The 19,476-nt window shown below is 39.8% G+C and overlaps 1 protein-coding gene across 2 annotated transcripts; it reads left to right on the top strand.

Annotated features, from left to right (window-relative positions):
• Window positions 1-2,972: 2,972 nt before the first annotated feature.
• Window positions 2,973-10,745, top strand: socs6b (suppressor of cytokine signaling 6b). 2 transcript variants are annotated; one of them, XM_026940852.3, is made up of 2 exons: window positions 2,973-3,153; window positions 4,541-10,745. In XM_026940852.3, exon 2 carries the CDS (start codon window positions 4,682-4,684, stop codon window positions 6,191-6,193), a length of 1,512 nt encoding a protein of 503 aa, XP_026796653.3. In that variant the 5' UTR covers window positions 2,973-3,153; window positions 4,541-4,681; the 3' UTR covers window positions 6,194-10,745. The 2 variants fall into 2 exon arrangements, with proteins under 2 accessions (XP_026796653.3, XP_026796654.3); XM_026940853.3 differs by having other exon boundaries at window positions 2,973-3,161.
• The last annotated feature ends 8,731 nt before the right edge of the window (window positions 10,746-19,476 follow it).

The following is a 19,476-nucleotide window of genomic DNA, read 5'->3' as shown; positions in this document are numbered from 1 at the left end:
TGACTGTTACAAAGCTCTGACACTGGAGACTCCTTCCATAAATGTTACATAAACACATTTCCTTACAGAAATCTTCACCATGTCAAGGGTTACACACGGTTTTTAATCAGTTTATTATTAGTGGAGCGTACAAGATTCTGAGAGTTCAATATACATAATAATTATTACACATACTATATTATAGACATTATGATGTTTTAAAGGGTTTCGTGAGTAGGAACGAGTTTGTGTCCTGGTTGATCAACTTGCATCTGATGTAAAGGAAAAATTGCATGCTTTTAATCTTTCCTGAAATGTCAGCTTTAAAGAGATGTGACACGCTTTCTCCGAGGCATTTTCGTAGAGCAGTGACACCTTTTCATCTCTCCTTCCTCATATCAAGACAGAAAGTTTTCTATTATTTCTTTTGTCTCCAAAAAGTAGTCTCATAGGTGTCTGTAAAAGTCGACCTTGACCGAATCCCCGAATAAAAGCTCCAGCTCCACGTCGACAATCAGCATTGATTTGTGATCCATCACTCCCATCACTGTGAGTGCGCGTGAGTAATCATGCGCTCACGCTGAGCTCCAGCGCCCCAAAATCAATCTCATTGTCCCACTGCTGCTCGCCACACGCTCACCTGATAAAAGATGGCCTGTCCTGACTGCTAAGTGTGACCTTTGACCTTCAGGGATGCGTCAAATGGTTCACACAATCATTTCCTGAGCGCTTACGGATACGTCTGAATCCAGAGTGGAGCCATGATGGAGCCAAAACATAAAAATACAACGTTACTTTATGTTGTATCCTGTTTAGTGCACTATATAGGGAGTACAGGAAGCGATTTCAGATTGAACCTACATCCCAAACGTTATATTAAACTGTACATCAGAGTACTATGCCACCTAGTGCACTTTACAAGTCTCTACATTCGAGTACTATGCACGCTTCTTTAAAGTTCTAATGATAATGATATTACAATTTTACTGATAACACCATGTAAACAGGCTGCAATATTCATCAGTGCGCCCCCTGGTGTCAGCTTCTCTCGCTTTATCTTGCGTTTAATTGGTATAATCATTAATTAATCTATTGTATAACTGATTATTGTCGCTATGTTGTATGGTGCTGAAAGACTGACTGTGTGACGACGTAAAACGCAGTTGGGAGTCGAAATAGAATTCAGAGCGTGACTTTTAATCAGCGCTTTTAAGAAGGTGAAAAACACTGTACCATGCTGGCTTGAACAGCTCTAATAAGGTGAAGTAATTACACTTTCCTGCTGTAAGTGTCTCCACACTGCAGCCTTCAGCACGTCCAACCACAAAAAAACCACAACGCTGTCAGAGAAAGGAAGTGCGGGGGAAAAAAAACTAATAAAGAGCCAAGTGTGACATCAATTAACCAAAGGAACGCACAGGCGCACTTCCTGAAGTCATACTGACACTAATTAGACCACCACTGAATCATCTGAGGAGCTGTACTGAACACAGAGCCACGATCTGAGCCGCCATGGCGCTCTGTAGGTCTGTGGGGTTTTGCTGAGACCCTGATGCTGGAACATCATTTTACCAGAGAAAATAATCACAGGATCAGAATGTGCATAAACAGCACTACCTTTTAAATAACAGCTTAATATTATGTTTGCTTAAATATCATGCTAGCAACTGTGAAACCAAGCCTCACTTCCTAAAAGCTGGCTAACATTAGCTAACCTCAGCACTATTACGCTGTAATGTTAGCGGATATCGGCGATGTCTGATATGTAACCGGCGCTAATCCTTGACAGAGTGATGTCGCTCGATTTGGAAATGTACACAGGTGTCATTTTCAGCAGATTGTAAAATATTTGAATATTACCCAACATATTTACATTTTATTTACACTTACTTATCCTACAGATAAGATCAATCTAGTAACTTTAGGCTACCAGGAAATTAGTGAAATAAATCTGCTTTAAAAAATTCCTCACAAAATAATTGAAGGACAGAGTGATGTTACAAAAGGATCTTGATATAATTATTTTTAGATATCATTCAGCCATATGTAACATTAATGAGGATATTTGATTAATGAGCAGGCTAGCTGGTTTGTGTGGGGTTTGTTTTCCGATATTTTGAGATGTTATGCCAGTGCAGGATTAGCTTTTTCCTCAAAATAAATAGTTTCAGCACATTTCCAAAAGAATTTAAAGACATTTAGGAAAAATACTTGATCTTTATGTGCATCATTTTGACTATATTTGACTATTTTTCTATGCTGAGTGTCAAACCACATGCTAATGTCCATGTAAACGCTCACAGCTTACAAAATGTTAGCATGCTAGCAAACGCCAAGTTAGCAGCTTGGCTAAGACATTAGGTTTATTGTTAATGTTAAAGTACACTAAATTAAGTTTAATCTTTCTTTGTAACATTAGCTGTATTATGCGGTTAGTTCTCATGAACTCAGTTACAGTCAACTCCAGAATTATTGGCACCCTTGATAAAGATGAAAAAATAGAAAAGAAAATAGAAAATGTATATGTGGATACATTAGAGGAATCTCGTGAAGGAAATATGATGTTTTATTTAATTTTTTACATTTTAATTTAATTATTTAATTTATTTAAAATAATTCTCGTTGTAATAAATATTCTTTTTATCTCTTATGTCCTCCCCGACCACCGTAGTGACGTCAGAGATCATCGCGCTTTCTCGCCAAAGAAATGCTAGCTAATGCTTAAAGCTAACATTAGTGCTAGCAAGTCAGGGTAAAATAAATAAATAAACAAAACATTAATATTTTCGAAGCTGTTACTTGAAATTCATCAAAACACAAACACATGGATGGGGTAAAACAGAAACACACGACCACTGGTACATTAAATGTATACAAATATATATATATTTGAGGCCAAACTAAAATTCTAGCTAACCTGTGAACTAAAGCTAAGCTAATAAAAAAAACAAAAACGACGCTGTCAAAGAAAGAGCGCTCGTGCGTCAACCCGTGACTGCGCATGCGTGAAAATGGTGCGCATGCGCACTTCAGGCGAGTAGAAGCCCCGTGTTAACGTGATTAGCTAAAACATCAGAAAACGTCCTAAAGCTTTATGAGCCTCAGGCTTCATGTGGTTTATAAAGAACAGCATGAGGACTGCGGTTAGCTGACAGTGTCCCAGCGGACCTACAGGTAACGAGGTGATTATTTTCATTCTTCAGACTGTGAGAGCACAAATGGTTCTTATTGTGGTTTCTGGGTTTAGCTCAGGTGCTAATGCAGGTCCAGATTCAGGCCTGAAGAAATGCTGTGCTGTTTGAACAGCAGATAATTTACCATTATTCACACCAAAGTGAAACTAAACAAGCTTTAATACAAGAAAAAAATATAAAAAATAACATCACTTTCACTTCAGAAGACAAGCCCTGGTGTAGTGGCTTTTATTAAAAATTTTCCTTCTCTGTTTTTAACTCATTACTTATTTAACTTATTATTATTGTTGTTTTTATTATTATTATTATTATTAATTGCATTATCATAATAAAATAGTTACTTGTTAATTCTAAATAACTATAAATATTATCAGTGCAGCATCATTACAGACTACAGCAGAGATCCTCTCAGTATTTATTTATTTATCTCGTTGTTACACGCTTTGTATTTTGCATAAAAATCCCACTTTTTTCCTTTTTTTGACACGGATATTTATGGAATTAAATTTATTGAAAGAGTATTGAACGTAACTTTTCAAGAAATGAACAGAAATGTACAATGAGAGAAGAAAAACAGTCAGAAACTGAAAACTCAGGAACAAAAATTTAATCTGGTCTTCAGATAAACAGCGTTCTCTTTATTAAGCGTTTTCGAAGCTTCCTTTTCGCTAATCGTGGTTTATGAAAGTGCTGCCAGAGTTTTTAAAGTTTTGGATGAGATTTGGAACGATGGCTCCCTGACCTGGAAGTAGAGACGCTCCTGAGCGCTCATCTCCAAAAAAACAGTCATACGAGATATATGCGAGATACTCAAAACCTCAAATATTAATTACGAACTAAAATACTGACTAATTAAGTCAATAATTTCCTCTACAAAGTACAAACACTATAACTATACAGAAAACCGCATCCAGAACATTCTCCAAAATTCACACCACTGAAGTCTCTACTTCCAGGTCAGTGATCTGATGATCCAAATCTCACTAGCCAATGAGAGGAAATCGCTGTTAAGCCCCGCCCACACGACAGGTTTGTACCAGAACGTCGAACGAAAACTTTGAGAGCGTAAATGAAAACATTGCAGCGCTTTCATTCATAAACCACGATTAGCAAAACTTAGCAAAGAGAACGCTGTTTATTTTTTAAAGACCATATTAAGCAAAATGTTATAAAACAACTCAGGTCTTGTGTTTACGTCAAACCATCAAATCCAAACAGATACTCGCTCTTCTGTCGTTTCAGATCCTTATCAGGTCCAATATCGATCTTCATTACGTCTATTACACTCTCTGTTTACAGTATAGACGGTCGGATTTGGGTATTTATGCTCTATATAATGTTTTTCCGTCTTTTTTTTTTTTTTCCAGGCATGGCCGTCTCGTGTGATTAGCGATGTGAAGTTGTTCACATTCGCCGCCTGCGTCTTCTCCTTCTTCTTCTTCTTCATCGTCGTTGTTCTTCTCTGGAGCAATTTTGTGTGACTCGTCGTCACACAGCGAATATCCAGGATGAAGAAATTTAGTCTCAACACAATCAGAAAGTCATTGAGCATAAAAGGGAAGGAAGAGAACGAGTACGCCGTGTCACAGCCGGACCTGTCCACCGGGTTTCCTTCGGAGCCGTCTCTGTACGCAGGCTGCTACAGCAAGGACCTCGTGGCCGCTAATTTGGATAACGAGGAACTGAAGGGATGTAAAAGTCGCTCTAAAAGCGAAGGTCTTATGGGAACCCTGAAGAGGAGACTATCGACGAAGCAGAAACCAAAGGTCAAAGCGAGTTCTCCGTCCGTTTGCTCGATCGACGACGACGCGTTCTCGTCATCATCGGAGCCCATCACGTTTCGCGATCTGAAATCGCAGCATTCTTCTCGCTCGACGTCTTTACAGAGCCACCATTACAGCCCGACGCCGTGGCCTCTCAGAGTGACGAACTCCGAGGAAACGTGCAACGCCAGGGTCAGCGCTCTGATCCCGTCCAGCAACTCGAGCTTGTCTCTCAACGCCGTCCAGAAGAACTTCCTGGGAGACGAGATGTTTGACGGTCAGAGTCCCGACCCTCAGAACGGCGATCTGGAAATGGACGATCACGTGCCTGTAGTCATCGGTCTCACAGCTCAGGATTACATTCAGTACACGATGCCTTTAGACGACGGACTTTTCTCCGAAGACGAGCCGCCTCGGGCTTACTGCCTGGACGGAACGTCTCCGATGGACGTGCTGCCTCAGAGCGAGTGTTCTCTTCACGCTGACGAGGACTCCATCGGTCATGACCTCCTTTCTCCTGACGTTTTCATGGAGCCGTCAGTAAACCGGCTCATTCTGAGCACCGCTAACGTTCTGCTGCAAAGCTCACGCCTACAGTCTCCTCTGCTACCTCCACTTCCTGTTAGCAGCCTTCCCGGGTTCGGCGGTACCCAAGTAGCCGATTCGGTTCTGGAACATCTCAGCTTCGATCCGAACTCGGCGCCGGGAGTCCAGCGGGTGTACGACGCGGTGCAGACCAGCGGGCCGATGGTGGTCACGAGTCTCACGGTGGAGCTGAAGAAACTGGCCAAGCAGGGATGGTACTGGGGTCCGATCACGCGATGGGAAGCTGAGGAGAAGCTCGCGAACCTTCCGGATGGTTCCTTCTTGGTTCGAGACAGTTCAGACGAGCGCTATCTTCTAAGTTTGAGTTTTCGCTCGCAAGGAAAGACGCTTCATACTCGAATCGAGCATTCTAACGGCTCCTTCAGCTTCTACGAGCAGCCCGACATGGAAGGCCACACGTCCATCGTCGAGCTCATCGATAACTCCATCAGGGATTCGGAAAACGGCGCGTTCTGCTACTCCAGATCGCGCTTACCCGGGTCTGTGACGTACCCCGTCAGACTGACCAATCCCGTTTCACGGTTTATGCAAGTGCGGTCGCTGCAGTACTCGTGCCGGTTCGTGATTCGTCAGTACACGCGCATAGACCTGATCCAGAAATTGCCTTTACCGAACAAAATGAAAGATTACCTGCAAGAGAAACACTACTGAGCCGCCAGGACGCACGTCGCTTCTTGCACTTTTTTTAGGATGTCATAACGAACGAACGAACGATCTTTTTTTTTCGTGGTTCGTCGCGCCATTAAATTCCACGTTCTTACGTTTCCTCCAGAGGAAAACGGTGACGTTTTGTTTGTTTGTTTGTTTGTTTGTTTGTTCAGTGTTAGAATAAGTAGCAGATGAAGTGTTAAGATGGCGGGTCGAGTGAACGGAGCGTATCGCTCTCGCTGCATGCTCATTTAGACGTCTAGTATTATTCCTAACATGCGTTTTAATTCCAGGAACAAAAACACTCGCAGGAACAACGTTAATTGTTTCATTAATTTAAATTCATTTCCCGTTACGTAACCTAGCAAAAAAAAATCGTAGAGCTGTTACAGTGCTGTTTTGCCTTAATGACATTTATTTTTTTATTTTGTAATTTTTTCTAGCACACTAATAAATAAGCTATAAACTCGTCACATTTCACTTTTCTTTACTAAAAGAAGGGCTTCGTGGTAAAATATCGTATCACGGTGTTTAGTTTTACTGGGGTTTGATAAAAAATTGTAACAGAAGAGAATGTTTTGAGTCACGTTATAAATCTAAAGACGTTTCATTTACCGTGAACGTTACGGTGTAACAGCCTGAGAAGTTAAAAAATTAATAAAAAAGGTAGATTTTAATATCAAGTACCAAGTATCTTTTATCAAAGATTTTTGTTGTTTAAAAATTTACGGATTATCTGTAAACCGACAAACCTAAAATCCATCTTTTATTTTATCAAATCTTTATTAAGTATAAGTAAAAATAAAAATTTAACGAATTCCTAGTCTACATTAACGGAACAGATCTAGCTAGCAGCAATGCTAGTAACATTCGTGAGCCTAGCTAAGTTCTAAATTATGTAAAAACGCAGGCACTGAGGTGTCATGGATATAGCCTGAGGTAGCTAGCTAGCCCAATGTACATTTCCGTATTTTAACCTGAAGTAAAAAAGGAGGGATAAAAAACTGTAGTAGCAGTAGCGGACTCGTTTTATTTTAGTGCTGTATGCTAAATCAGACTTCGCGCTAAATTTTATCTCAAACTCAACGTTAGCGAAGCTTCGCGAAGCGATAGCGTTATTAGCTGATTAACGTAGTAGCTTTGCTGTAATTAGTCTCTGATTGATTTGCTAAAGGTTAATTATTAATTAGCATCCCGGTACTGAATTGTTTTTTTTTTCGTAGCTTTTGTTAAAACGCTTTCTTACAAAGTTGAATACATTCCTTTAAATTTCCCTAAACAGATTCCTCTGTGTTCCAAACCGCTCTGTGTTCACAATTTTGAGTACTTTGAAGCGTGTTGTGTGTGAAAAGTGAAATCCCATGATGCACTGCAACAGATTAGTGTCCACATGAAGAACCTTAATGAACACTGAACTCCCATAATGCACTTTGTAGGGAATAAGGAACTTGTCTGGGATCATTAATGGTACGTTTGTTTTTATAATTTTACGAGCGTTTAGTTATTCGTTTTTTTTGTTTTCTTAGTTTTTTTGTTTTTTTTTAATTTGGTGCATTCGTTGTCGTGACGATGTGGTTCTAGAATAAACGTGGTTCTTTTCTTGGTTCTATCTCACAGATCAACATGTCTTGATATTAAATTGATATATGATAATTGATTAATTGATTTAAAAAGTTACTTTGACTTCACACTGAATTAGTAATAGTTAGTAGATCAAAGAGTAAGGATTAAAAATGATGTCATCATCATCATCATCACGATGACCTCATCATCTCAAATACCTACAGAATAAAACGCTGGAGTTTCCTACAACAGTGTTTCATTCACCAACAATTACAATTTATTCACTAAAGAACGACACGTCGTAATTTTTATCCATTTATAGTTGCATTAATGTTGTCCACGTTCTCACTTACGTTATAGCAGCTATAAACAGTCTTTCCTCTCTTTTTTTTTCCTCTCTTTGTTGAAGTTAATAAGACGAGAAACCGCAAAACAGCGTAAACTCCTCTGTCCTGAAGATGTTACAGCTTTACCTCTGACTGTTACAAAACACTGGCACTGGAGACTCCTTCCACACCCTAAATACATTTCTCTCTTTACAGAAAACGTCACCATATCAACGATTTTTAAAAAAAATCTGTTTATTATTAGCCGAGTGTCCAGTTATATGAGTTCCTGTGAATGAGCTGTTGCTATAGAAACGATAACGTATTAGAACGAGCGCATTAATATAAACAGAATTATGGGATGTCACGCCCAGATTCGGACGCTTAGATGATGTCTAAAATAAGAACTTTTTTATTTTTTTTTAAAAAGTCTCCTGTTCTGTCACATATGAAGGGAAAACGAAGCTGTATATCGTATGACGGATTTTTGGCACATGCCTAATTTTGTTTACGTTGCCAGGTCATGTGATTTAACACCGTTAAATCGTTGGTGTTGGTGAGTTTGCTGCAGTTTTATTCCATTTCGATGAAATATTGTGTTCAGTGAGCATGTGTTGATATTACACCTTTATATCAACTTAATGCGAATCGATGAAAAAGTCAATTTTAACGTCCAGCTGCGAGTAACAATGGAGTCGTTTGGCGTTAATAATAATAAAATATCTTTAAAAATGGAGTATAAAAGAGATCATAATTTATCGTAGTATCAGGACCACATCGTGTAATTTTCCCTTTCTGTCGTTAGGTGATGCGAAGAGTTCATGATGACATCACACGGACTCTCATTACGAACTTTATCAAAACTTCATCCTCGTTATTGGTACTTTTTTTAAAATTATTTTTCTACCTGAACTTTATCCTGGTCTTGTAGTGTAGGAGTGACGTTCGCGTCTCTGGTCATGGAGGATGTACGTCCATATGAATGTTTGTCTCGCTGCTCGTCTCTTTTTTGGATTCCGTGATGTTCTACACGAGCGCTGGTGCACATACGATGTGTTACAGCGGCTTCTCTCGTTACTTGAATACGTGTCGTGCTCGGCTCTGAGGTTTAAGTGTGCGATAATACGATCTGCCGATTTGTGCGTCGACGCTGAAATATTTTATTTCACGTTTCATGATAATTGTAACGGTTTATTCGCTGCTCACGACATAATCACACGTGCACGGAGTGTTTCACGCACTAACCACTCGGCTTAGGTCAAAAGTTAACTCCTGAGATCGCATAACGTTAGCTAGCTAAATTTAACCACAAAAATATAATGCTATGATTACGTATTCCTGAGCTGGTGTGGGCGGAGCTTCGTCACAAATTCAACACGCGCATAGTGAAATATCTCGCACACATCTTTTCACTCTGTAACATCATTGTTGTTTTTATATTGTTTACCGTACGGACGAATCTTGGTGTAACATTCGTGGCCATGTGCCGATATTACGTTACGTTTTTAATTATCAATACGATGTTGTATTTTAAAGCTGCAGTGTGTAACTTTTTAGCATTTGGAGACCACTTTGTTAATATAATTAACTTCCGAAGGAACAGTCGTCTAAGCCATGCCCCTCAAATTTTAGACAATTAATCCGACATTTGATAATATTTAAGTCGTGCCCGAGGCGCTTGCATGAATTTGTGAAAAATTTGCAGCATTAAAGGCTAAATCCACGGCGACTCAGAAGACTGCAACGTTGTAAAGAAATTTAATTTTTAAAATTTTCTAGTAAAAAAAAAAAAAGCTTCCGTAATTGTCAACATTCAAAAAAAAATAATAAACAACATACTGCAGCTTTAAAATAACTACATGTTCATTGTGTACCAGCTCTCATTGCGCTGAAATTTTAACCGAAAAGTGAAGACTTATCATTTTATCCGTTCTTTCCATCTTTTTACGATGACTCTCTGAGAATGACGTACGAAGTTCATAACAAAATGATTTGTCCGAAATATGGACAGCTGTGTTTATGCTGCTTTTTAAACGTGAGCACAATAATGCTACCTGCGAAGACGTCTTCGTCACGAACGTCTCAAACACAAGGGCAAGGATACTTTAAACGTCCCACGATATCAATATTGTACGTGAATTTTACGATATATCGTATAAGTGATTATCAGCACAGGCCTAGATGAAGGCTGATTTGTTTCCCGTTTTTAGGGAAGGAAGTTTTTTTCCTTGGGGATTTTCCTCGTTTTGTTCACATTGGTACTTTTTCTTTTTAATTTTTTTTCTTGTGTTTGACTTTATGGCTGTCCTTCAGTCCACATGGTTTATGGATAAATAATATTTTTGGGATGAAACTTCTGGTCGTGGAAGAAAGGCGAAGGTACGAATGTCACATGTTGTTGTGTTTTTTGTTCCATTAACGCATTTGGGAAGAAATCTTCCCGATTTTCAGACATTTTCACACGTATTTCAGATCTCGGAAAAAGGAAAGCTGTGTGCTGGTTTTTATTATTGCACATTTTGAGCTAAATGTTTTATATCTACTCTGAAATGTAAATAAAAGACTTATTCTCAAATTTGTGTTACTGTGTTTGTTTGTTTGTTTGTTGTACGTTATCTATAACCATTAAAATTTGAAGGTGCTTCAGTTTTATCATTGATAATGATAACAGACGTGACTAGCAAGTTGATTAGCTTGTTATATTTTGAAAATTAGAAAATAAAAACATGAAAAATGTAAATGTTACACAGAAGACACGCAGGAGCTTGAAGTTATTTTCCTGCTGAAACATTTTGTATGTAAATGCAGTGCAGTGAAGTCATGATATATATTTTTTTTTCTTTCTTTCTTTCTTTTTCTCCTCAATTTCGTCATGGCCAGGCCCCGCCCACCAGCCGGTTTCCCCAATCACACAACAGCTACTAACCCGGGAGGGTAAACGTTAACATTAATTGACGTTAACACGTGCTTCCTCTGAGACACATGAAGCCAACAGAAGCGCATCTTTTTAATCGCATCTTTGTAATTTTGTCAGTTGTGACTTAAAATAGCAGCAGAGATTGTAACCTGTTTTTTTTTTTTTTATTTACGTCTTTACAATGTTCATGTTGCTATTCTTGTCACAATTTTCTTGTCACACTTGCAACTTTATTGCTCGATTAACGACTCAGTTACATTACAAAGATTTTAAATAAAACCTCTCTGTTGCTATGGTGATACGGGAGACACCTTAAAAGGATGCTATTCTACTTTTTCAGCTAAAGCAGCGATCGAAACAAACAAACGCGGAAAAGCAGATTCACCGAAGGGGAAAGGACGTGTGACGTGAAACGCTTGCTTCGTGCCGGCTTTATCTAGGTGAACTTTGACCTTATTCGATTTGAGCCAATAGAAAACAAAAAGGCGGGACTGTGGAATTTTTGTACGGTGAAAAATGGAGAAAAATAGCTGCTAATTATTAAGTAGCATCACACTAGACTTCTGTGTCAGTGTTTTCTTACGGTTGCTTGTCGCTCATCTGAAAAACAGTAAGTTGTTATGATATTAGTTGTTGAAATTTGTGCTAGTGTTTCTGTGATAGAATTTTCTTATTAGCAGTGTTAGCACTGCTGTATATTTGAGGGGGCGGGGCCAAATGGATTTGTCAGAGAGATGAGAGGGCGGGGCTACAAACTGGAAGTGCATAAAAAAACAACAAATTTGGGGTTAAATATTTTAGAGATTTAAAAAATAAACCATGGGTTTAATCTTGCAGTTTATAAAATTATGAATTTTGTCTTTGCAGTTACTTTAAAAAGGAAATTAATTCCTTGTTTGTAAACCTTTGGATGGAGATTCTCATGGTGTGTGTGTGTGTGTTAGTTAATATCCTGTGTTCATGCAGTGAGCAGGTCGAGTATGAGGTTTTTTTGGTCCTTTTGGCTTCCAGTGACTCCACAGAGCTCTTTATTACACACCACGAATCATCATCATCTTCATCTTCATCATCATCTGGATCTGCTCTCCGTCCCTCAGCTCTCCTTTTAATTGGTTTCACTGGAGCTTCTTGTCTCTAATGTGCTCCTGTGAGGGTTCTAAGCATTTTTTTTCCTGCTGTCCCACGACGAAGCGTTCTTCATTACGGTCAGCTGACGTGCTGACGGTTCAGATAAACGTGTGAGGGAGGAGAGAACATGCAGGACGTCGGCCAGATCCTCCGGCTCATTAACGCTCATCAATCTCAATCATCCTCTGGAACTGTTTCATCATGATGCATGAGCGGACAATTTTTCATGCTAATAATGGCAAGTAAATGGTTTAATCACATGGATATGTTTATAAAAAAAATATAACTCACAGGATGTGTTTAAAGCTTAACTCCAAAATGTTGATAATAGTAGAGACGAGTTGAGTCTGGATTCATTTCCTGTTGGAATCTTTGTAAAGGAAATGAGAATCGTTTAGGAGGAACTCGGTTCTACTCGATGTTCCTCCCCTCAAACATACACTCTTGGATCATTTATAACCCTTAAGGTACGCTCACACATACAGCGACTCGCAGTGACCGGAGACGCTACAGATAAAAACAGAAGAATGTTTTATATATGAATTAAAAATAACTGTAGAAATGTATGAAACTGCAGTACAGATATTGAGAATATAGAAGAATATATAAAATTTAACAAAAAAAAAAAGAAAATTTTGGCCGCTGTAGTGGGTCTGAATTCTCAGTATTTTATAAAACAGTAGGTGAGAAATTCCCAGATGATGATCTGCTTCCGCTGAGATTCTGCAGCATGGAAGCACCGGACGCTGCGCTATCCCATAAGGCACCGGGGCTGGCGTGGAAGAGCTGTCGGATTCAAAAACGGCTGAAGGCGGCGCGTCGGCTCTTTTTAACTGTAAGTGCTGTAGGTATTAAACGTTGTTCCTTGTTTAACAAAACCTGAGTTAACTGTTAACTTGTTGAAGGTATAAACAAGAAAAAAACAGTTGCTCTAATCTGGCAGGCTCTACGTTTTTGCGGTTACTATGACGCCGTAGGTCACATGACAATGCCAACATGGCGGATGTAGTATGTCCGGATTGTATTCATACTACACACATACTGATCAGTACGTACTGTATCAACGGCCGAGCAGTAGGTACTGAATCGAACGCAGTAGAAACCGAATCAAATGCAGTAGGTACTGAATCGAATGCAATATGTACTGAATTGAACGCAGTAGGTACTGAATCGAATGCAGGAGGCACTGAATTGAACGCAGCGGGTCTTGAATCGAATGAAGCAGGTACTGAATCGAATGCAGCAGGTACTGAATCTAACATATGAGGCACTGAATTGAACGCAGTAGGTACTGAATCGAATGCAGGAGGCACTGAATCGAACGAAGTAGGTACTGAATCGAACGCAGGAGGCACTGAATTGAACGAAGTAGGTACTGAATCGAACACAGGAGGCACTGAATTGAACGAAGTAGGTACTGAATCGAACGCAGGAGGCACTGAATCGAATGCAGGAGGCACTGAATCGAACGAAGTAGGTACTGAATCGAACACAGGAGGCACTGAATTGAACGAAGTAGGTACTGAATCGAACACAGGAGGCACTGAATTGAACGAAGTAGGTACTGAATCGAACACAGGAGGCACTGAATTGAACGAAGTAGGTACTGAATCGAACGCAGGAGGCACTGAATCGAACGAAGTAGGTACTGAATCGAACACAGGAGGTACTGAATCGAACACAGTAGGTACTGAATCAAATGCAGCAGGTACTGAATCGAACACAGTATGTACTGTCACAGTACATGATTTCGCACGCAGCCCTTGTCTTGAAGTAGCAGCTTGGTTTAATTGGTAGCGTGTTGATCCGAGCGTAATCCCAACTTTTTTCTCCCACTTAAATTAGCATTGCGTTTAAAATTGTCTCTGTCGCAATCTAGTGCTCTGTGTGTGTGCGTGTGCGTGTGTGTGTGTGTGTGCGCGCTCCAGAGAGCGGCCGGCCTTCCCGCAGTCTTCCCGCTAATTTGACATCCTCTACACTCTGAAAAGAAAAAATGAGCCACTGAGTCATGAGTGCTTTTAATTCTTACTCATTGTCTCTCGACTTAAAGAAAAGAACGAGGGAAAAAAGAATTGATAATGAGCTGCGAGTTATAAATCACACCTGCACGCCGGCGGAAACTGTAGCGCATCCTTCCGACAGCGGAATGCTAATGATGTGACATGGAGGCACATCTGGAAAAGCCTGGGCTTAAACTCGACTCGGGGGAGTGATGAATGTTGACGAGCGCTGCGGTGCCGCCTCGCCTGCGCTAACTTTCCCTTTAATGTGGAGACACATGGTGCGCTCAGAAACAGGCCTACAGGGGCAGCGGGCAGATGGCGACGATTCTCACATAACGGCGCTGAAGACGTGACAAAAAAGCGAGAAGCTTCTTTACCTCCTCCTGATTCTCCCACAGTCCAACCAACAAATCCGGCTGTGCTGCAATCCCCATGCTAATGCTAATGTCTCTCAAAGGCTAACATCAAGTGCTTCAGTCTGTTATTTAACACGTCCCGCTCGACTTCCCCTCGCGGTTTTACCTGTAGCGCGCTAGTCTGGTTCTCATTCTGAAAAAAGGAACTCTATCCAGATTTCAGCATTAAGCAAGCTAGCTATCTAAGATTTGCTGGTAATTATATTAGATTAGATTAGATTAGATAAATTATTGTCACTGAGCAGAGTTCAAGTACAAAGCAGTTAGCATCCTACCAGAAACTAGCACTGAGTGATGTGCAAATGGTAATGTTTAGCTAACTGCTAAAACACAAACTAGTGTTATAATAAACTGGCTAATCACAGACTAGCATTATAGCAAACAGGCTAATCACAACCTAGCATTACAGTATACAGGCTAATCGCAAGCTAGCATTATAGTACACAGGCTAATCGCAAACTAGCATTATAGCAAACAGGCTAATCGTAAACTAGCATTATAGTACACAGGCTAATCGCAAACTAGCATTATAGTACACAGGCTAAAAGAAGCTGAGTTTTTAAGCTAGTAGACTTGAAAGTTAACTGTGACTGAAGATATTAATGTATAAAATAACACTAGCTTTTGTTTTGGTAACATGACAAGCTGAGTTTTTTTTTTTTGTCTTATTAATTTCAAAAGAAAAAAAAAGCTCCTGGCGAGGGAACGACTGTTTATAACATAAGTAAGAACAAGAACATTAAATGTAACTATAAACGGATAAAAAAGTATGATGTGACGTTCTTAATAAATAGAAAATTGTAAGTGTTGGTAAATGGCTGTGGAGGAATAAAACCCTGTGTGTGGTGCTGTTATTGGAAAATAATCAACTTCTGTGTGTTGAACAGCTTAAACAGCTTCATCACACCATCCTGTCGTTGATTATTTTCCTCTAACAGCACCCCACACACACACACAGTGGTTTATTCTTTTGAGGAACATGAGGAACATGCTGGATTTGTGTAGCAGAAGGTTTCAAACCTTCATTACGTGGCAGAAAAGTTTTTTTTTTTTTAATGCTGATTGATTTTGATTAAGTGATATGAAGTCCGTCTTCCCTGAAAAGGTGTTCATTAGATGCTTCCAGATTTGAAGGTGTGTGTGATTCACACTCGCAGGCAAGAATAAACGTGTGGTCTCATTAATTCCATGCAGCCCCCTGGAGGACGCTGTTCCAGAGGAGCGCGAGCAGAGCGCGAGCACCCAGCCGTCTGAAGCACGTGTGCGGGTTTACAGCTCCGGGCCGCCGCCATGCATTATTGATCAGGCCTGCGTGCTCTCCGGCGTTATTGACAATGAGCAGAACGACAGAACGTAACTCCGAACTCCAGCTCGCTGACTTAACGAGACGCAAGAGCAGGCTGCAAAACAGGAACCAGCAGATGCACTTATTTATTATTTACACTCAGCCTGACGTCCTTCAGAGAGAAGCATCTCCATCTCCGAGCAACGACATACGATTCCACGCTGATAAATACAGTACGGCGCTCTCAGTAACGTCTCGCAGTCCTGAACGTCGACGTTGGCGTTGGCGTGTTTTACTTCGGCGCTGGAGCTACAAGTACAGGAAGTGTGCCGTGTAGCCACCAGTTTAGCATCGTGCACTAAATCTGTTTATGAATAATCACACGTTCACTTTAATAAAATAATATTTATTTATTTTTAAAAAGTGGAACTGTTATCATCTGAGTTAGTTCTGATTTTTTTTTTTTTTTTTGGACACGCCCCCTTAGTCATTCTTCTCTTTGGTCGTTATAATTCATCACATTACGGATGAATTTTAGCTGAATTTGAGACACGTGCTTGTTAAGAGTAAGTAAGTAAATTTTATTTCTAGCGCACTGTGCTGTACAAAAGACATAAAAACATATTAGAAATAATAAATATATTATAAGAATACATAGAGAGAGACACATATACCAACAGCAGCAGTGACTAAACAAGCACAGAGTTACAGACGTTACGGGAGGAAAGATTAGTGGGCCGAGAAGAACAGAGAATAAATGTGTGTCTTGAACCTAGATTTAAAAGCAGAAATGGAAGGAGCGCTTTTAATGTCAAGTGGCAGCTGGTTCCACAGGCGAGGAGCAGCGACTGCAGAGGCTCGGTCACCTTCTAGTTTGAGACGTGCCCGTGGGAAATGTAAAGCTAACATGACGAGTAGCATTCAGTGTCAGTGGTTCAACTGTTAATGGCTAAATGCAGATGTATTGCAGCAGACGCTTCGTTTCTTTCTTCGCTACGGCATCAAAATAAAACATCAAGCAAACTTCAAACTCTAAAAACATCGCACCTGATCGACTCTGTTTCAGGTGAAGGCACTTTTAACGTCTGTCTGTAACGATGTGTATTTTCTGCTACGGAGTTTTTTAAGTAAGGAATAAAACAGAACAGCGTGTTATCATAGGAAGTGGAGTTACTCTTGACACCGAATGTTGATTATTTTCCTCTAACAGCACGCCGCCTAATGTTTCAGCTCTCTTATACAACAGCAATTTGCCAACAATTACAATTTTTGTATTTATTAAAGAACGACAAATTCAGCCTTTTTCAGTTTATAGTCACATTTAATGTTTGCGAAACAAGTTAGTTCCTGTTCTCTCTTATGTTATAGCAGCTATAAACACTCGTTCCCTCACCAGCCTCTCTTTATTCTCTCTTAAAAAAAAAAAAAAAATAAAAATAAACCGCAGCTTGTTCCGCATGTTACCGAGAAACCGCAAAGAAGCGTAAACTCCTCTGTCCTGAAGACGTCGAAAAACTTAAACTTACAGCTTTACTTCTGAAACTGGAGACTCCTTCCATAAATGTTAACTAAACTTCAAGAAAAATTCACATCAACATTTTTAAAATCCTTTTATTATCAGTGGAACGTCGCTGTACACGTCCCTGTGAATGAGCTGTTACTATAGAAACGATAACGTATTAAAACGAGCGCATTAATATAAACCTGCACTACTGTCAGAGCTGCTGTTATAGAGAATTAATCAACACCTTCTGACCAATCAGAATCCAGAACTCAGCAGTGCTGTTTATTAACAATGGGACGATGTGTCTGTATAGTAATGTTATACACCTCACCATTAAGGTGCAGCAAAAACTTTATCATAAAAAAGGAGGATATGAGTTTTATGATGGTGCAGATGGCGGTTATAAAATCTCTCTGGACGGAGTGAAGGTAGAATAAGAAAGTCGATACGCTCCTGTCCATTTATCCGGCAAAAACGATACGCAGTCATAGAGCATGAATATAAACGTCCTGCTTTAGAGGCTGTAAAGTGTAATTACATCCTGAGACAAACGAGGAAAGATTCATTAATCAACACGGAGAAAAAAGAAACGCACACCTAAAATATACTGTGTATAGTACATATATTATTTTGCTCATTTTGTTTCTTTTTTTAATTGAATTATATTTTATATTTTCACCTCTTGCTTTTATATTTTACTCTTGCTGTGAAGTGAGTGAGTGTGCAGGGTTGCCAGGTCTGCAGTTTTCACATCCAATTTGGCTACTTTTGACGTTTTGCATATATAAGATCAGCAGTTCCCAAACTTTTATTTGTGGAATGGAAGCGTCACTTCAGCCGTCTTCGACTGGAAAGCGTGGTCACCTCTCAGGCTCGAGCACATCTAAAGCACAGAGACGGCCTTTACGAGGATCTTGTGAGAGTCGTTATGACTGAGGTCCACACGTGTACTGATATTTTTTAAAAAAAAAATTTTCCTGTTTTTTTGTCCACACAAAAACAGCATTTTGGAGTAAATTAAGCTTCTTGAAAACACCCTTAAAGGTGAATAACCTTAAGCATTCATGATTTTCATGTAAACGGGAAAAACCTAAATTTTTGAAAACGCTCAACGTCCGTTTGCCCTGTTTGCGTGTATTTTTGCGTGTGTTGACTAGGCTGTTACTTTGCACTCAGTAATTTCTTATCTGAAAATTTCTTTTTTTTTTTGCAGAGGCGTCAGAATATGATTCACACTTTACTGCTCCTGAATCCACCGCTCCGGCTCTACAAACCGAACCGAGAACAGAGACTTCAAATAAGACCTTGAACCTTGAACCTTGAACCCGGCCAAACTCGGATTCAAACTAGCATTTCAGCTTCTTTCCTCCTCAATACGCAGCTCTTGACGTAGCAGTCTACGACACAATATTGCCTTCTACTGGGCTGTGGTGCTCGTGTGAACGTTTTTTTAAATCGTTGATGTTTTCGAATGTGAAATGGTAAAAATTATGTTTTATAAATGTGGATGGGGTCTGAGAAAGTGTTAGTGTTCTACTGCAGTCCAGCTCTCTCTCCGATCACCTCAGATCTCTCTGATGGCCAAAACGTCATTACCACGAACAGACACACATCTCTCTTACCACAGAGGCGTCCCTCAGGGCTCTGTACTCGGACTGCTCCATTTTACAGCCTACATAAAATTTGTTCTGAGTCGACAAATACATGACAAATGTAAACGGTTAAAAGGATTATATATCAATCAGCGTTATTGTTCAGTAAATGATGCCTGTTTTTTTAGAAGTGATTTTTTTTCCTAGTGTCATTTATAAATGATAAAATGCCATGAAGGATGAAATAATTTACTATTTACGATGAAATCAGTTCCTGATTTGCTCAGCCGCGCTGTCGCTTCTTCACTGAATTAACGTGTCCTGTGTGTGTAAAGCAGATTGATGGAGGGAATCCAGGTGTTTGAGAGGCGCAAATGATCCAAACAGCTCATTACGACCTAATTACGATCCCTCTGAGTGTGTGTGTGTGTGTGTGTGTGTGAGTGAGATGTGACATCAGTTTGCAAACAAAATGAAAGCCATGATGATATCAAGAGTTAAAACTGAGAAAAAGTGAGACAGTTTGTTTCCCTGAGCTGCTGATTATACAGG

Source organism: Pangasianodon hypophthalmus, chromosome 21, assembly GCF_027358585.1.
Source record: "Pangasianodon hypophthalmus isolate fPanHyp1 chromosome 21, fPanHyp1.pri, whole genome shotgun sequence".
Taxonomy (NCBI): Eukaryota; Metazoa; Chordata; class Actinopteri; order Siluriformes; family Pangasiidae; genus Pangasianodon; species Pangasianodon hypophthalmus.
This window is presented reverse-complemented; position numbering and strand designations above follow the sequence as displayed.